Source organism: Melanaphis sacchari, unplaced genomic scaffold, assembly GCF_002803265.2.
Source record: "Melanaphis sacchari strain LSU unplaced genomic scaffold, SCAv2.0 Contig156_pilon_pilon, whole genome shotgun sequence".
NCBI classification, from domain to species: domain Eukaryota; kingdom Metazoa; phylum Arthropoda; class Insecta; order Hemiptera; family Aphididae; genus Melanaphis; species Melanaphis sacchari.
In genome coordinates this window covers 122,856-143,971 of record NW_020270698.1, presented here as the reverse complement: position 1 = coordinate 143,971, position 21,116 = coordinate 122,856, and the positions used below count along the sequence as shown (strand labels likewise).

Sequence of the window (21,116 nt, the reverse complement as noted above, 5' to 3'; positions counted from 1 at the left end):
GATCAGTAATATTCATCATCGTCATTTTTATTATTGCAATAATACTGATATTATCGCCTTATTATATTTTTGCTATAAAAATATAAACATTGTATTTCTGCTACAATTTTACGTAAATAATCTATTGCAAATTCTTGACGTTTGCACAAGTCGAGTAGGTAAGTACATAAACATTATTCTCTAAGTCTTAAATAGGCATTTCAGGTTTTTTTTTTATCAACAGTCATAAAATACTAAATAGTAACCATAAACTACGCAATTCCTAATTTGATTAAATAATATAAAAGACATTATTTTATAATCTCTTTTTTTTTTTAATGTCTATTGGTTTTCCTAAGAAATATTTTTAATAGCATGTTTAAATAATATGTTTATTTATTAGAAGGAATTATGATCAAATCATATAAATCATAAAAATATTTTCTAACCCATGTATTCACACATCAATTGAATTAATCAGTTTAAAATGTAATTGTTATTATATATAACTACCTATCTATCTTTATTATGAAAAAAAACATTTAAGTAACTGGTAGACTTTTAGGTGCATATATACATTGTAATATACATTTTTAAAGGCATAATTAAATACTTTACAAAATCAATCATAAGCGTATAACAATCGGTACGTAGTTGTAATAAAATTAAAATAAATACTTAATTGGTTACTAACGAATAACTAAATTATAAATCAACACATTCGCGTGTGTAACGTTACGATTACATTAAGCGTATCTATGCAAATTGAGTCTGACTATAGTTAAGTTTATGACAACGGTAAATGTTTCCGCTTCATTTCATTTAAAGTCTGTATGTAATATACATACATAATATTCAATGATCGCAATAAGTAATAGCTGATTAAAAACCTAGTAAAAATTACGCTTAGGTATACTAGCTATTTTGTTTTATTTTATTAAAATCTTGTCGTTTTTACCGTATTATACATATTATGTACTAGTTATAAACTATACATACGAAGTTCTTATAAAATTAGAACACGAAAAGATATTATCTTGAACATAATATATAATATGCATATCGCATAATACATATCATGTATCTATCTATATATATACACTCTAAGTCTCTAAAATTATATTTTGATAAGTAGCCTTTCCTCGTATTGTTTTATTCATGACTACGATATAGTAACTATTTTTTATTTCTGTTTTAATATCATATTATATTATTTTATCATAAATTAAAATAATATACATGCATTGTAACTTGCATTTGTAAATACTTTTTAACCAATTAAGAGTCTAATATGAATCTCGATCAAAATAAGTTACCTGGTATTTTGACGTATTTATTTGCTATTAGTCGGTAACAACAAAAGACACTTATAATTGATATGACCTCATAAGGTCGACATTAATTGCCGTAAAGCTTTTCTTTTCTGCTACCAACAACAACTATCATTGACGGTACCGCGTTACATATATTGTTATACTGTATTAAACTCTTAATGGTGCACACATATATAAATATAATAATATATAGGAATAAAATGTGTAGCGCAATAATATAATATTATAGTAGGTATATAATAGTATTTAGTGAGGGAGAAGGAAAACCGAACGCGTAACAGTATAATTAACGATCGATTGTTTTAAACGTTACGCCCATGGATGATTCGTTTAGATGAATGCCACGAAAAAATCTTTTGTGCCGGCAACAATAATTGTACCAATGTCCATCATTGGCGCGCGTTAAAGTCTCTGTAATCTTCTCGAAACTACTACACACGATATTATTATTACCAAATATACGCCATATATTAATATTATGTACAGATATTTAGGGCCTTGTACACTCTCCAACCAGACAATTTAAACACACGCGATCACGTCGACTAAAACGTTTTAAAAACAAGTAAGTCATCATCGGAAACATGTCAAACAGATACACCTTTATGTAAATTCCAACAAGTATGCTTGCCTAAAAATCGTTTGGAATATAGATTTCCCTGCAACTCTCTGTTTATATATATGTGTAGATACCGTATCTGGGTTCGTTTATACCTATCACATTAAAGATGGGTATAGTGATTTTTATAGTAAAACCTAAATATGTGATTGTTATCGAACGCACTGACAACTATATGTATTACATAATAACGATGTTATAAATTATTTTGACATCGGTACGTGACAATATAATAGTATATACCGATTAGCGACTGACGACTCCTCCGCGCAATGATTTTACGCTTTTGAAAAATTTCCGAATTATTGTTTTCGTTTTAAGTAGACCGAAGCGGTGTCGAAAACGATAATTTTTGCCGCAGGTGCAACCGATATTAAAAGTAACAATAGAAAAATGTGGGTGGTGGGCCGGTCATTAAATAGTGTGCATCGCGCGTGGGAGTCGTCGGTTTCACTGCGATTTCTTTGGTATTGTCGTTTTTAGGGAATTTTTTTATACATGTAGGTACTTCACGTATTTATGGCGCCACTACCCGCTGAGTACGATTATACATGCCGGCATTTTTAGGGAAAACGATCGCGCAACGGAGGAGCCACTATGAAATTTACATAATTTTGGTCTTTCTATACCCGAGGCGAACATTCATTATCGTGAGTACACATATGTCTAATTATCGTCGAGCTCCTCTCCCTTATTAATAATAATATTATAATAAATACACCGTGTTCCTCGAGATAAGAACCGGTCAGGTCTGTACGAAAAAATACCCTCGAATGTGGGTACCTATATTGTACATGTATTATATATATATATATATATATATATATACACATAACATATAACTACATAAACAATTGATTTACGATCGGGTGGTAGAGCGCACAATATAATACTTCGACATTAATAATGATTCCCTCCACGAGGCGGCTACATGCGCACAAGTTCTTAGCTGCTGCGGCAGCATAATATGTATAGATACACCCGTATAATATAATAATATTATAATGTGTATCGTTGCCGTCTTTTATTCTATTATACACCGCTTTATACACAAATATAATAAGAGAGCGGTGTGTAATGAGATTCGGGCGCTAATTAGGTACGTCGGTTTGAAAAAAAAGAACTAGGGATTAGGTTCATACGCGATGCGCAATCAATCGATATTTTGGGATGATGAATATCATGATAAATCATCGGTCAGGACAACGGACGCGTCTGCTTGTCAAAATCAGTTTCATCCAACACCCGTGTAATTGTTAAAATCGTTTATGTTCACGCTACATATTATATTATAGTCTGAAGCACAGGTATACGCACAAAATGTTCAAGCTGTAATCGCCGCTGCCGCGATGACATTACTGATTACGGTTAATTTGTAATACGTCATATACCTACATGCCGTCACCTTCGTCTCTATATACTCGCACTTATATATAAATAAATGTATATATATATTTATTTTTAATTACAGTACCATTCAAGTGAAAAACGCATCAATCTTCTTACACTCACAAAAAGTGTATCGTCTAATAACGGACAAATAATACATTATAATATAGGTACCGAATATATAGAAGCATGAGATGAGCTCGAGTGCTGCTGCTATGATTCTGTTTTCGACGGTTGTAAAAAGGCACACCTCACGAACGAGTCATTATATAATTTATGCAGGACCATAATAAGGATTATGTACCTATATAGGTATACCTATGCGATGAAGGGGGCGGCAGTGGCTTCTCGAAAACAACATGCGTCACTCCATTAGACATGTGAAATAATCCTTTTTCACATTCTGAAGGACTAATTAGCAGCAGCCAGAGCGGTAGAATATTGAAGTCACCGTTTATACACACTTAGACGTTGTGACAATCCCATTACACGTAGTTGATAACTAAGAATTCGATATTATTATGGACAAAAAAACCGAGGGATGACGTTCCGGTTATTACAGTCACTTGTGCACATACCACACTTCAATGTACGAGATGTACGAGATGTGTGTCTGTGTATATGTGTTTATATACCTACATATATAGGTACACTTTAACCGCAGGGTAACAAATCATCGCGTCCAATTCCACTTCGGACACACACTGTTCGCCGAAGAGTCGGCCAATTTGTTTTGTTACAAAATCATTGCGTTTAATAGCTGGTTGAAAAAAAAAAATCAAGATAACATTTTTTCACACCTAAACCTTTTAAAACAACTCAATCGTTATTTTAACAATATTTTATTATTGTGTCCCGGTTATTATATCATAAAAAAAATATTGGAACGTAACAATTTTTTTTTTTTTTAATGTCTATAGTAATTTAAGGTAATATTAATTTACTATTATCAACTACAAGACATGTACACAAATTAACTACAATTATTGAATATTGTACAATAAATACTTGATTATTATCGCACGGAATAATTTAATAATAAAATTAACTTAATTTTCTATACATCATATGCATTTTACATAGATACCAACGGTTCAAATATTCAAAATATTTAATAATAAAAATCTAATAGTAAATACGATACTGAAAAAAAAAAAAAAATAATAACAGTCATTTACCAGAACCGGTGAACCAAGGCGTAAATCCGTCCCATTCGGTAGGCTGACCACGGGAAATCAGTGCGAAAATCCACAAGCAAAATGCAATTGGTTCCATTATAACGCATCGTCCAATTTGATTACATCGTCAATCGTAAGCACTATAAATCTGACGGGTAAGTTCGATCTCGATTCGAAAAACGTGTAAAATATTCTTGTATTTTTATTTTAAACGAAATCGTGACATATATAGATGTTATTATGATAAATATTACGACGCCACACCGGACACGGTAAATGAACAACTCTACGATCGACAACGAAAAAATAAACTCTACGACGTAAGACACGCGCAACTAAAATCGCGGATTCGGTATGCGACGAGCGATAGTGCACCAAGACACGAGCTGACGCTAGCCCGTGGATGCGAAGACTGGTTATCTATGTGTCGGCACCAGGTAGTGTGTTCGGTGGTGTACAGACGCCCGTGAATGTGTATGTGTATGTGTGTGTGTGTACGCGTAAGCATACCTGAACCGGGGGATACTTTCAAAAAAACCGAACGAGCGCACTTGACGACCCTTTGGATTCTTATTTAATGCGCCGTTTGGCCACGGGCCACAATACGCATTTCGATAAACCGTTACCTACTTTGCAGGAATTAATTAACGTGACGACCGGTGGCTGCAATGGATTTTACTTGCTTTAAAGTTCCCTAGAAAGCGACACCGAGATAAATAATAATTGTATTTTTTTAGTTTTTCTCATCTCAAACATGTAAAAATATTCTCAACAAATAATGTAGAACACGGAAACTATTAAAAGTAGAAATTTAATAAAAATAATTTACTCAAGTTAAATTAAGACATGCGAACATAAGATCGTTTAATAAAACGAAGTTAATAATTAACAAATTATAAATTAAAGTCGCCATATTTAAAGTTAATATCATGAAAAAAAAATAATATAAACTCAACTCAATTTATAACAAAGTTAATTCACTTTTTTCAATTCATACATGGATCAAAAGGAGTATTTATGTTTATCTATAAACTATATAAAATTATTTTATCAAGAAATAGAACATTACTAGTATTGCTATTATTATAATATTAAAGTATTATTTTTTATTTAAAACCGTAAGTATAGTAATACATATAAATGTATTAAAACCAACAATTTACAAAACATTTTTAAATTGATAAATTATTTTAAAATCAACTGAAAATGTTTAAGTTATTTCAACAGTCAATTACACTAATTAAGTTAAAAAGTCAAAATTAAATTAATTTTTTAACTAGTTAATGCCCACTATTTGGAAATTATAATTACTTTTTTTACAACACTCAAATAATTATAGAATATAATGGTAATTTATTATCATGAAAGCTATAATAATTATAATATTATAATATTCTTTCGTCGAGAAACCTGCATATTGTATCTATATTAGGGTATTATTGTTGCAACATTTAAGTAGTTGCAATTCAATACGACACGTACGACCTTTGACATAATATTATTCAAACAGAAATATTATCGTTGCAGCGTATACCAACCTGCATAAATATAATCTCTATTATACACACATTAATACAATCTATAGAATTTTTGCAAATTGATACAACATAATTTAAAACATAATATGTACCTACTCTTGTTTAACTGTTTGGTACGCTAAAAATGTCGATTATATCGTTTTACCATAAATGCTGGAGTCCTGGAATATTTTTTGTACGTGTTTGGCAATACAAAAATATGGTGTAGGTCAGACGAAACAAAAAACATGAATACCGCGAAACAATATTAACAATGAATAATGACAGATTGAAACGCTATAAACGAGAGTTAGGACAGTGTTTTCAAAAAATAATTTAACAAGCGGTAACGTGTATTTAGTCGTATAGAGAAATCATTTTATTATCTACACCCACGTTGTATGATGATGCGTATGCACTTTACAGTCCTACCGGTATTACATTAACACGTAGGTACACGACAGGTATAACTGTCAAAATATTTTATTGATATTCAATACCAGGAGTTTCGTTTACCGCGTGTTATTACTATGATTTATTCGTGTACTGCCATCGCTTGTATACAGATAAATTCATGATTAATCACTACCTACAACGCTTTTGATTCGCGTACATTTAAACGATCGTCGGTCGAGTCTCAAAAACCGAATAAACGACAGAGTGACTACTCGACACATGTGTCTAGACAAGAGATGATAACTACAATTATAGGAAATATAAAATGTGTTCCGCAAAGGAGCGTTGACTCATGAGTCAACGATGAAAATCGTTTGCGTTTCGCGATGATAAATTAAGCGCTTTGAAGACTTATATATGTTATTATATTACTGCAATAATGATATATTTAACGAAACGCGTATATACTAACAAAAAAAAAATAAAAAAATAACAAAATGCGCGTTACACATGTTCCGTTTGCCGATTCGGCTTTAGGGAATAAAAAAAAAAAAATGCACATCATATAGTCGTCACTAATTAAAACCCGATTTACAATAATGGTTGACGCATGCTGCAGGTAACCCCGGAATGAATAATCGAGAAAGCACCGCGCGGTACATACGTCTACCCATAGGTACATATTTTCTTTCTTTTTCAATACCGAAACGCTTATCGACAGCACTTCTCTGACAAGCTGTTTCTCCAAATACGGAATGCGCCGAGCTAGAGTCTCTGCGTACTGAAGGGCACAATGCATTTAAAAATAAATCTTTAGACATTCGATTGTACGTAACGCTCGTTATTATATATATTATCCATGTATTGCGTTACAGTAGTATTTTTACGTTTTGGAAACAAAATGAAATATAGAAAAAAAAATGTTGCACGAGGTACGCATTTCAATCCCGGAAAGTAAAAACCCGTTTGAATAATACGCATATTTCTCTGCGTGGGTAACAAAAAAGAAAGTTAAATATAGTTTAAGTACTTTAGTCGAAAACGAAATTCTCGATCAAATATGTCAATTAATGTTTTATATCCTTTGAACCATCAATACATAAACGTCATATAATATTATTTATAAGTACTTAGGCGTGGAATTATTATTATACCGTAGGTATAAGAAAATATCATGAAATATGGAAATTCAATTTAGTCCATAAAATGAATTTTTTTTCTCCAAGTATATTGTATATTTATTACGTATATAACTAATATAAACTAACGTATATAACGTTAAGTTAGTCTTATGGACTAATATTTATTGGACTATATAATTATATTCGACTAAATTGACAATATTAGTCCCTATTAAACCAAAACTACGACTGAAGTCAGATAAAAGTTGGATATATATACCTAATAATATATGATACATAGTGTATAAAATAATAAAAAATAATAAATAATAGAATTTAATAAGAAGGTAAATAGTAATATCGTTACCCGATAAGTAAAATTCTAAGATGAAACCAGAAAATTATTGTTAAATAATCATTGAAAAAAGTAATAAAAATTGTGTGAATTGGATTTGAGAGGTTTGGAAACTTAAAAATTAAATGACGAAAAAGTTATTGAAAACAAATTAAATTCACAATAATTTTAGGCACTTAGCGATTTCTGAAATATCAATAATAAGTTAATTCCTACAAAATTATCTAAAATATAATATTATATTTATTTTAACAAGATAAAGATAGATTTAGACAACTCATTGATTTACGACTACGACAACTGACAAGATCACAGTGATTGAGATAGATACGATAAACTATCTTGTAAGTAATTCCAATGTAGCTCACAGAGTACGTAGCACTGTGATCGCATTGCCTATAATTATTATTCTTTACCAATAGATTTTATTTTCAATTGCGCGCATAAGACGTAATGCGTAAAAACCACGGGTTTTTTTTTCATACTTACCTAGTATAAATATAAAATACAAATAATAAATCTTACACATATTCAAAACTACACTTCGAGACCAGCTGCAACAGACTCGCCGTAGTTCAAAAACACTAACCACGTCATAACTAAACTTACAGCCGTTCGTGTAAGGTATCACATTACTTCGCCATTTATCATACAATTATTATTCGTATATTAGATCCGCGGAGATGGTGAGCAATGAGCATTATAAATTGGGCAATAAGAACGATAAACATAGGCTTACTACGGTTATTTAAACGTCGTGATGACCTACGGCTGGGACACCTTAAATGTGCAATCGATACGTTTTTCATGAAAAAATAGTGTCACGAAAGAATGTTGCGGATATTATTATGGCTGTAGTAAATGAATACCATACGCCATCTCTTCATATACAATATATTTATAATGTATAATATTATAATACGTATATGTATTTAACTATAAACTATTATGCATATTATTATTAATAACGGGGTGTACTTCCGCACATTGCGCGCGCGCACATGGTCGGACGTAAACCTATTTATATCAACAGATTCGCCTGGGGATTTCAATCGAGCTCGATATAATGGTCTTATAACATAATTTTATTATTCATGGGTGTAAGGCATACACGAAGACACTATTCTGCGGGGAGGTAATGGCGGGAGAAACATTTTATGTACCTGAACGACTGCGGTAAAACTTTTTCCGGTATTTTGGAATTATTCCAATAACACTGTTCATGAATATTATCGATAAATCATTTTTTATATCAACTTGTTCTTATCGAGTTGCAATAACGGTCCTGTAGGATATCGTTTATTTTATGAGTACTTATACATTCTCTATAATAATATGGACGAAATAATATTATATTACAGTCATGCCGAGCGTAACATCTATTAGTATGAGCCGCGGAATAAGTGACTTGAAGTGTTGTGTGAAACGAACAATGAAAAAATGTGCACGTGTGTTTGCAGTATAAACATTTTATAGTTTTATATCTACCTAACTCGTATGTTATTGTCATGTAAAAATCGTATGCTGATAAGACTTACAGGATTCGCCTCAATATTTTCAATGGAAACCATCATATTATATATATATCTATGCAATGCCTTATATGGAAGTATTGGAATCGAATCGTTCATAGTTTATGTAGATCAGAAAACATGACAAGCACTTATACACATTCTATGTAGAAAACTGTTTTATGGAAATAGAAGATTAGATATCAATCACGAAAAATACTAACAGCAGCCTTTCCTAGCTATATCCACTTAACAAAGTTGATGTTTAAGGTTTTTGGACATGGATAGAAAAAACTTTGTTAAGATGATGTTTCAACAAGTAATCAATTATTATTATACTATGCAAATTTGCAATAACACATTTCAAAATGAAAACACAAAAGATTATAGTACCTGTAATGTACTTAAACAAGTCGGTACCTACTCAGCGGTGTATAAAATGAACATGAAAAACAGACTCGACGCAAATTACAATACTTAAACGTATTACAGTCGAGTTCTGCGTGGACTTAATTTAATTCAAATTTGGTCCATCAAATAATGTAATTGAGTGCAAAAAGTAATACTTAATCGAGTCAAAAAAATAGTAAAAATAAAAAAAAAAAACAATTTCTTTCCAATTGTATAAACTATTATGCATACCAGAATACAAATATATCAAATACAATATTATAGTAGAGTATAAATATTAATAACTAATTAAATAAATTTATATTATATTTTATCATTAGTAGTAGTATTATCAAATAATGCTCCAAGTACCCACGGTCGACTATATTACTGTCTGATTATTATTACATTATAAAAATAGTCATGTCATCTCGGATTATACTTATAAAATATCGTTAATAATAAAATATGACGTAGGTATATTGATACAAAAATACGACAATCCAATACCAACACTATTAAAGCTGTTTTATCGAACTCAATTTGATACATCAGAGGGAATTTTGCAGTCATAAATATAATTAAAAATCTGAGACTGAACTGTATAACTCTCAAGAATTTTATTTTATTCGACAACCGCAGTAATATTATACATATAGGCGTAACTAAATAATAAATTATAAATATATTCGAACGACAGTATAATATCATGTACCTATAGTGTTATCAATGTTATCATATTATATACGTACATACAAATTACAAAGTATACAAAAACGTCGACAAAATGCATCGATGTAATTTGTTGCGTTAGACGACTCGACAAAACCGTAACGCCCGTTCCGTATTATATATACATAGGTATGTAATATTGAAGACAAAGTGTCATCCAGGACCTTGGAGAAGAAATTCCTGTGGAAATCCTGACTTCTCTCCAATCAGGTCCCGTACGCGATGGCATGTCCGTTTTGTCACGATAAACGCGTACCGCGTATACATATATATATATAATACGCACAAGTACACACACGCACATGTATAGGTACATGCACACAAATGCACAGTACGGAGCTACGTCGTCGTTCTGAGAAACCATTGCAACTGCACCATATTCGGCAACCAGTCTCTTTTAATTCCATCGTATACGTATACTCTGTTTTCGTACCGTTTTCATTTAGACCTGTTTGCAATTTTTTTTTTCACAATTTTTTTTTCTTACACTTAACTCCCCTTCTGCCGGCACACCGTATCCGCGTGCGTATACGACGGCGGTATACCAGATGAAGAACACAACATAACGGGGTTACTGACGACGAGGACAACGACAACGACGATACCCGGCCGCGGCGTGTATAAGGTACCTATCTACACAACGTGAAAATGTAGGTATATCCTATATCTACTTATCTATTAATACCTATATATCATACTTGTACCAATGACAGCGGCGCTGACGAACAGCATTGACCAAGGATATCAACCATATTTTCACTATTTCTCATCACGTGCGACCGTTATCGCCCCATTCCTATACAGTATAAACACTGCGGTATGATGTTTACTATTACATGCTATAGGTACTATACGTAAAAGTCAATAATATTTCGTTCGAGAGTGGGGAGAGGCGTATTTTTGCAAATGAGACACGCACCCTATCGTCATGCTTTAGACTAATAACCCGGTTTCAGGTGCTGCAGTTTTGTTAATAATAATGTTAGTAACACCGTTCTATATTGATCGTTCGTAAAAACAATATTATTTAATTATCAAAGAAATAACCATTTACACAAAACCGCGAAAAAAATATTACTGTAGGTAATTATTGTAATAGATTTTTTTTTTTTTTTTTAACTCTTAATTTGCTTTTTTTACAATATTCATGATACATCGAAACAGCTTTGTGTCTAAATATGTAATGCGATTTTTAATATTTAATGTTTTAAGTTTTTCTTGATAATTTTTATGATACAAATATAAAATGTATAATACTAGTTCCATATTTCGCTAATAACAACATATTATAGAAGTACACAATCAGAATAGCGAAAAACGTTCTTACTACAAAAATATAATAATACCAATAACATATATGTATGAAATTAAAGCACGTACCTATTTTGGATTTTTATCGAAAAATGGACGTACCCAACAATTTTGTCACACACTTCAAAAAATCTACTACTTATACATTATGTAAGTAACATGCATAAAATATACATAATCTCATATTAATAAACACGTGTTGGTGTAGCATTAATCACAAGAATGACTGGTATCCATGTCTCGCGAGTGTTTTTTTTTTTCGGAACAGACACGACAAAAAGCAGTTCATCGGCGAAAAGCAGTTTATTATTCTTTGTATGTATCATGTACCGGCCATGTAGACGAGAGACAGCAATCTTTGTCACGCCTTCGTCACACACGAATTCTGAGAGTATCTATCAACGCTGTTATTGTTTAGATTGCAATACATAAATTACACTCAATTGTGTTAGATATATTTAAATAATGAACCGGTTTTACATTAGCCTTCTAAGTAAATCACAGCAATTTGTCGGTTTTTTTTTTTTTTTTTGTTACACTAAAAATTTCTCAATTACCTAAAACACATCGAATAAAATGTAATAAATTATCTCGTACATATAAACAAGGTCTTATAAAATGCTTTATACACCTGTTCGACATAATTTGTAAAATAATGCAATATACATTTTTTTAATAAGTTAATGAGTATAAAAATAATGATGTTTGAATAATTTAAATAAATAAATACAGAAATTAAAATGACTCAACTGAATAAAATGTACTGATTCGATTTAATTTTAAAGGTACTCAAAAAAATTACCACAATTTGATCAGTCAACGGTACATTGTAATAGAAAGCTTAACGAAAAAATATCAAACCAATAATATTAATATATATATAATTATACTATATAAATATAATAATAATAAAGTAAACATTACTGCCTCGAGAACAATAAGAAAAAATAATAAAATGAAAGCCATATAAAATAATATGTATTGTGTAATTGGCATGAGCCTAACAAGCTACTGCCATCACTTCAATCAAAAATGGAGGATGTTAAGTGCAATGAAATCCGATTAACTTTATAGTAGTTTATACCTAATTAAGCTTATAATTATTGCGAATAAAAACAACAGTTATTCAATAATCAAAAATACTAGTAATAAAATTAATGAGTTCGAGCATAAAGTTGCAAGTAGAAACATCAACAATTATTATTGAATAGGTGAATGAAACGTCTTGGTACTATGAATAAACAGATTACCTTTAAAATTGTATGATAAAAATAAATATAAGCTAACTGATAACCTGTATTTCCTGCAATGCTTAATGACGAATATCTTTCAAAAAAAAAAATTTCAGCAATTTTTGACTTATTATCGGTTGATTTGATTTTTGAATACATCCATTATTACACATCAATATTTTTACAATAATCATACTAAAATATACATAATTTTACGATGATATTTAGTCTTTCCGCAATAATAAATTCACGTGACAATTAAATAATTCCAATTTTGCTCTTTTAAAGGAAAACTAGTCATGTTCTCAGCTCATGGTTGTTTAATAATAATTCAAACCACACTAAACTTATCACAATAAATTACATATTGGGTGATGTTGAAGGACTGGGGAACAAAATAAATTATTGGTTATTTGAAGTTATTGTTGTACATAGCCGGTATGTATTGGTAGCGCTCTCTAGCGTCATAACTAAAAATGTGACATGCATGCAATTACCTTTACACTCGTGTGCATTTAATGCAGTCGCTCTGCTCCACGGCGCATCATTAAAGAATGGCAAACACTCGTTGCAGTCGGGTCCCGCCGTATTGTGTTCGCACCGACATACTCTTCTGGATGTGCCATTGATGGATGTACTTTTTACACATTCACTGGCGTGTCCATTACACTTACATCTATTACAAAAAAAATTAAAAATTAAAAATTATGTTAACCTTTTTTTTATTGTCAAGATCAAACAACTGTTTACCAACACCGTGAATCGTTAAAACAAAAATTTAAATTATTAACTCACTAATCATTAGGTGAATTAAATGGTATGATTTTCTTAAAAATAAATTAAAATTTACGTAATTGACTGTTTTTCTGTTTAAAAATTAAAAATGTATAATGAAATTATTTAAAACTTCAAAAACCGAATAATTAAAAATAAGATAACCAATAACTTTACGATTTAATTACAAGGTGATATTTTTAATTTATTTATATAATTATTATTCTTCTTCACCTGGCTCCAACAGCAAAATCAGCAATAGCGTAGAAATATGACTTTAATACTTGAGGATCACCAAATACTTCGTCACCAAATGTATTTAAACGGTCTAACGTAATACGAACATCTGTTGCGGTTACCCAATCCTAAAATATAAATTCGATAAAACAATATACTTACAACAATATATAAACAATATATAAAGAATGTATAAGCACTCATAAAATAAACGATATCCTGCAGGACCGTTATTGCAACTCGATAAGAACAAGTTGATACAACAAATGATTTCTCGATAATATTCATGAACAGTGTTATTTATAAAAATATTTTAATACAAATTTGTAAACATCTTATTTTAATGTTTAATTAATTGACTTTGACCATTAAAATAGTACATGGTTAAAATAGAAAATATTTTATAAATATAAAATACATAATATAACATTATTTTATACATTATATATTTTTTTTATAATAAAAAAAATGATAAAAAATAACATTCAATAGTTATTTCAGGGCACATAATATCATAATTGATTATAATATTATAAAATGATATGTTAAGGAGTTTGGTATAGGCAATTTCAATAAAATATTTAAAAAATTAAAAATGTAACTTTAGCTAAGCACGATTAGTTGCCTGCATTTAATATAAAATCAGTTTCTTATAAAAAATGTTGTTAAGAGAATTTTGAATCAACTTTATTAAACTATTATGATAATACTGATTTTATTTAATTTGTAATTTAATCTTATAATACTAACATTCAATTAAATTGTAAGATTATATTATGCATAATTTAAATCTATAAATTATTTTATTTTATAACACTATTCATTATAATTTATAAGTTATTACATATTTAAAAACGACATAATATAGTTGATCATACCCAAAATTCCGATTTCGAATCATAATATTTAGCCGATGGTCTACCTTCTAGTGTAGAAAATGGTACACTTCCTCCCGTCAATGGTGAAATATCTGAAAACTCGGAAGTACAGAACGCTCTGGTCTCTTGTTCACCAAGACGGATGTAATTCAAGTCTGGCAATCCGTAGGTGTCTCTACAACTCCCACTAAAAGCAAAACAAAAAACGATCGATTATATACAAGGTAAATAATTATACGTATAGATAATTTAAACAGTCAACGCAAATGAGTTGTAGCGTAAAACTTTAATTTGTTTCTTTTTTTTAAAAACCTCTTATTATGCATTCTGGCTGAGAAAAATGAACACAATATTATCATGTATAGCTTAAGGTCAAACACTTAACAGCAATAATAATAACATCAAAAATCATAAATTATTAAGAATACAATAAAATAATTGTGATGTATTAAAATTGTATGTTTCGTAGACCTTAACATGTTGTCCATTATTTAACACAAAATAGTTATTATTATTATTTTTTTTTTATATAAATCAAGTTTAGTAATTTAACAATTGATCTTCATATCTACCGATTTAAGTTCACTTACCTATAGAACTGATACGGTATCCACGGTCCATCTTCTGTACTTTTTTTATAAATAGCAAAACTCTCGGGCCTCGGTGAGTAAAACAGAAGTCGAATGTACGTGATATCGAATGCTTTACCTAATTAAACAAGAAAAAACGAAAGCTTTATTAAATTTGTTTCTTTCCAAGAGTTGTCTGTTAAAAATATGTAACGATTAATGTTGTGAAACTACTAAATTCATGATTCGCTAGAACAACTGGGCCATCGGATGTCTAATATGGTTTTATCTAAGAGATCTATTATGTATCAATATATTTAAAATGTTCATAAATAATTTCAGTATTTGCAACCAGTAGCTAAAAATCAAACAAACTCAACGTCATGTAGGTTTATAGCGATGGCAATACTTAATTAGTTAATTACCGATGGTTTTTTTTTTTTTGTACCCTACCTGAAAACGTTACTTATGTTTGATAAACTGGCTTAATAGCTAAATATTTAAATTGATTTTGATTTTTAATATTAAAATTAAAATTATGTTCGGAGCAAATAATTATTTGTTGGGCAAAAATAGTGTTTCGAAAGTAAGTACTCTGTGCAATACTGCACTTTATCTGTTATTGATCACAGCATGAATGTGTACATCCGAATCAATAGCTTATAAAATAAATACTGTAAATAATATTTTTTAATACGTTATCGTCATTGTACGAGGTTGCTAAGCTCTATAGCTCAGCAAAAACTAATAATTGGAATACTCTAAGTACCTATTCCAGGTTAATATTATTGTTATTTTTTCTTAATTTTAATGTTTTATTATCAATTATTATGTTAATGATGTAGCACAGTTACCAAGATAAAAATAATAAACAGTATGCTAATCTTATTTTTGAGAATTATTACTATAAATAAACATATTTAAATACTTAACCATTTATCAACTGATTTTCAAAGTTAAAACTTATCAATATAATTTTTATTTATTATCTACAACTGATTATAAAATATAACCCAATAAATTGTACTTATTCAACGTTTTTGTAGTATACATCTGTCATTGAAATTTATCTATTTTCATTCTACAGACACATTTTAAATTTAATTTAATTTCGATTGTGCAAACTAAATCATAGGTAATAAAAATTTTACCGAAGTCATGTACATCTACACGCAAGTTACTATTTCAGTAATTTTAAACAAAAGTTTCGTAATATCAATTTAATGATTATGGAAAAATGTAGTTTTCGATATTATCATTGTTATCATGCATATAAAATGTGTTTGAATGTTATTTGAATCGTGTCTATAAAAATAATAATACCGTTGACAACAGCATATTATGCCGGTTAGATACGGTTGGTGTATGCAATTTTACTCACGACATTAAAATATCCGATATACAACCCAAATGCATTTACATATTTACATATTATTGCGCGTACGTACTTGGATCTACAGAGTGTTCAATTATTCCTCAAAATCTGAAGATATCGATAACTACATCATAGATATTAGGTTAATAAAAACAACAAAAAACTGAATGTTAATTGTTCCATTTGCAATAATCGAACAAAATTAATGTATTTTTATGTTTCGTTCAGCTATTCGAATGTGAATGTAAAACAATTTCAATTAAAAAAAATATATATATAAACAACATTATCCATTGAAACACTGTGTATACGCAATGTGCTTCAACTCTTTGCCGACGTTCCACAGAAATATAAAACGCACCTAAATAAAATCGTATATAAAAAAAATATAATATCGGTGCTTCTTTGTGTAGAGCCGACAAATGTCTTTGTCAACCAAGAAATATGTTATTACTACCGTTTATCATAGAAAAATTATTCTGATTTATGCGTGATAAGTTTATAAATTATTATTACCTGGGTAATATGATTATTTTATGATAAATTAAACAGTGCCATAATTGTGTACAATAAAAATTTACTATAAAAAATGAAAAACAACAACGATTAGATCGTCGTAAATTTTCAAACCTGTACTAAATATTTAATATCAACGATAAAAAATGATATACCATATTATAAAATATTAAAGTATATCATTTTTTGAACATTTGAGTGTTTAAGTAAGACTTGACATATCAATTTTTCAAACGAAAAATCGATAAAAATATTTTATTTGATTATCAGTGATTACATTGACTATGAATACAATTTAACTTTAATAAAACTGAGTACAATCTCCAACTAATATCGGGCTATTTACAATAGTAAAATCAGTAGAAATATATACTCATATTATCAAATATAATTAATATTAACTGAATAAACGAATTATAGGACAATAATTTAAAACGTAGTTAGCGAAAGGTGGAGTTTACTTTATTCAAATTATGCGTGGGAGATGACAAAAAACTGTTTCTGTTCATCCTACGGGAAATGACAAACGCCCTAACGTATTTTTATTTATTTGTCTGGCTTGACTAGATCCGAATTATATTAAACAATAAATTAACAGTCTGTTTTCGTTCAAAAATTAGTGTATATAGAGCCGATTAATGTTATACGCATAACTGTATAAATAACATGAAAAAAGTTATTATTTTTTATCGATACCATCATTATTCATAAGTACCACAGTAATTGCTCGTTAACATGTTTTTAAATAGACATAATCATTTTGCAATGTATAAATCCTACTTGATGCTATACATTTGTTAAAAAAATAATCAACGACAATCGTCAAAAAATGATTAATGGTAGATTGATGAGTGGTATAAATAATAATAATTAACAAAAATCAATTAACAGTAAATCTTCATAAAATATATACAACTATTTAAATCTCACTATTTAATAATAAAATATTTCAACAATATGTATAAGAGTAAAAAGGTATTTTTAGCTGTCATTGTAGTTTCTAAATTTTAAAAAACTTAATAAAATGTATTTTTTTTTTTTTTTGTGTGTGTAGTATGAACTGTAAGAGTTTTAAGGAATCAGTTAATTAACCTAACGATATATTATATTCAATAATTGTTCATACTTGTAATTATTAAAATTGAAAATAGGACAATATTATAGCAACCACGTGTTTTTAAAAGTACTTTATAAATTCTATTGCCATTGGTATCAATGGAAGTACAGAGGTCATCGTTTCGTTATTTCCTGTTTCAGCTGTTATCTGAGCACGAAGCTCTTTTTATCGTGGAATATAATAATTCTTTGGTGACCAAAAACACTTTAACTGAATTATTTAAATTATTTACGTTATTCTATAAAATAACAAATATGAAACTAAAAAAAAAAAAAATTTTAATTTAGTACATTTTTAACGAATATACTAAAGTATATAAGAACCTACTGATGCAAAACGAATAAAAATCAATACCTAAATAATCATTTTAATTATACGTTATGATTGGTTATAATTTTTAAAATAACAAGTAAATAATTTATTTTCAGAAAATGCATATTAATACTAGTTTAATGATTTAAGTGAACTGTTATCAAAGCACAAGTGAGTGAGCTTATTATTCATCACTCAACGACAACAATATAATTAAATCGATTTTTATTCTGCAAAAGTCGCCAAGTATGTTATGTATAAAACAAACAACGCAAAATAAACTAACCATTATATATAATGTGTTGATTGTTAATTTTGATAAATTCACACACAAATTTCTCTAATTAACGTTTAACGGGTATACATTAATTTTCGTCGGTCTATGAATCTATTAGAACTTAGAAAGCTTATATTACTGAAGGATGTAAAACTCTGATATTTATAATTTATATTATAAAAACTATGAAATAATCAGCGGAAAGGTCGACCCACGTAGTATTGCGATAGGATAGGATGTGGTGTTTTTTTATTTTTTTTCAACACGAGTTCAGTTATACAGGATGTACAAATATACAGTATGAATGCATTGCAAATATTTACCATATTATTTAAATAATTTTTCTTAAAAACAATAAGATAGTTAAAAAGATTGCAATAATATTAAGTTTATGATGTAGTTAGGTACCTGTTTTATATTTGGGATGTTACGTGTTTATTACATAATCATGTATTGAAAAAATACTGAGATAATATTATTAACAGTAAATTATACACAAATTACATTACAAAGATTATTTGTTAATAAATCAAGATATGTATATATTTTTTTTCGGGGTTTTGGAAGACAGAACTAATTACCAATGTAGTTTAAACGGTTTTAAAACATTATGCTCACGTCTTACTGTAATCGTCTGAAGAACAAACACGAACAAATTTGAAACATTCAACCGACTGACAGATAAATAATAATCAATATTAAGTCAACTCTAGCATGTAATTATTGTTCATCGTGGAAATCGATAGGAGCTGTTATTTATTCAACTTACCTAATAATATAATATTATTATGATGGATTTATTACGTATGCACTGACCGACAAAATAATTAAATAAACGTGCAGTCGAGTATTTTTGATCTTATCCGTCACGGCGATCTATCCTTAAAGAAGTACAGCATCATAAAATTAAAAAGACTTTTATGAACCCGAAATAATAGGCATAACCTACAATTTTGTTACATCCCAGATTTAATTGTTTTCAAGATTCAAATTGTACTATACAAATAAATACACAATATTAAGTATATTATGATATAATATACAGAATATTTATAATGATTTCTCATCAAAAAAAAAAAATCAATACGATTAATTTTAAAATGAGAATATTATATATTATGCATTATGATAAACTTATGATAGTAATAATTTATATTGTAGTTGTAGTAATTTCAGCATTGTGCTATAATTATTTTAAAATGAATGTGCTTATATCGCTTACACATCGTATAATTTTATTTTTTTACAACTTCATTTTATTTTATTGGATTTTAAGACTAAAATGATTTCTAATAAAAATATTTAAAAAAATGTTTTTCTAACTCGTCTTTAAACTTTATTTACAACTTACAACACTACCTAATAATTATAAAACCTACAAATGTCCGCCTTCTACAATAAAATATACCCATCACATTACTGTTAATATTATAAACAGAAAACATAAGATTACTTAATGACTAAACAGTGAAGTGTAAGTATTTACTTAATAGGTATAAGAAAAATACTAATAATTATAAGCTTTAAGACACCACTCACTATTAAAAACATAAAACTCGACACTCATCATCGTAATACGTTGTGCAAAGCATAAAATAGAGATAATTGCACATTAAATACAGTATGATAAAATTCCGCCCCCGTTAACCTATCTACAACAGTTATCTAAGTTACATTTACACACAGAACAAAATGTACATAGGTAATAACAGAAAGAGTTATTAGAATTAATTAAAAACATGTAATTTAAGATATTCTGATAAATTACTGTACGACAATGGTAATAACAATTTCGATGAATTATAACTAATTATAATACATACTATCCGTTAAAATCTATTTTCAAAGATTGAATGGGTGATAATTTAATATGTCTACTCTATAAAAATGTAAAACTGAAAATAAATCGACAAGTTTAAACAAATTGTCAAAAATTACTTTTGAAACATAAAGCAAATGCGTCTCTCAGTTGGGAGTCTATATTCGGTTAATAGCTT

The 21,116-nt window shown here is 28.9% G+C and overlaps 1 protein-coding gene across 2 annotated transcripts in view; it reads right to left on the bottom strand.

The window, feature by feature from the left end:
• LOC112592093 (laminin subunit gamma-1) overlaps positions 1-21,116 on the bottom strand; it is a 55,220-nt gene that overhangs the window by 24,046 nt on the left and 10,058 nt on the right. Inside the window, exons 3-6 of one of the 2 annotated variants that reach the window (XM_025336074.1) lie at positions 15,544-15,661; positions 14,954-15,140; positions 14,073-14,203; positions 13,562-13,740 (exon numbers count right to left, since the gene is read on the bottom strand). In XM_025336074.1, the coding sequence (XP_025191859.1) occupies positions 13,562-13,740; positions 14,073-14,203; positions 14,954-15,140; positions 15,544-15,661 (615 nt within the window). Of the gene's footprint in view, positions 1-4,499; positions 4,900-13,561; positions 13,741-14,072; positions 14,204-14,953; positions 15,141-15,543; positions 15,662-21,116 lie in introns of those variants that run through there. The other variant, XM_025336075.1, reaches the window with a different exon arrangement.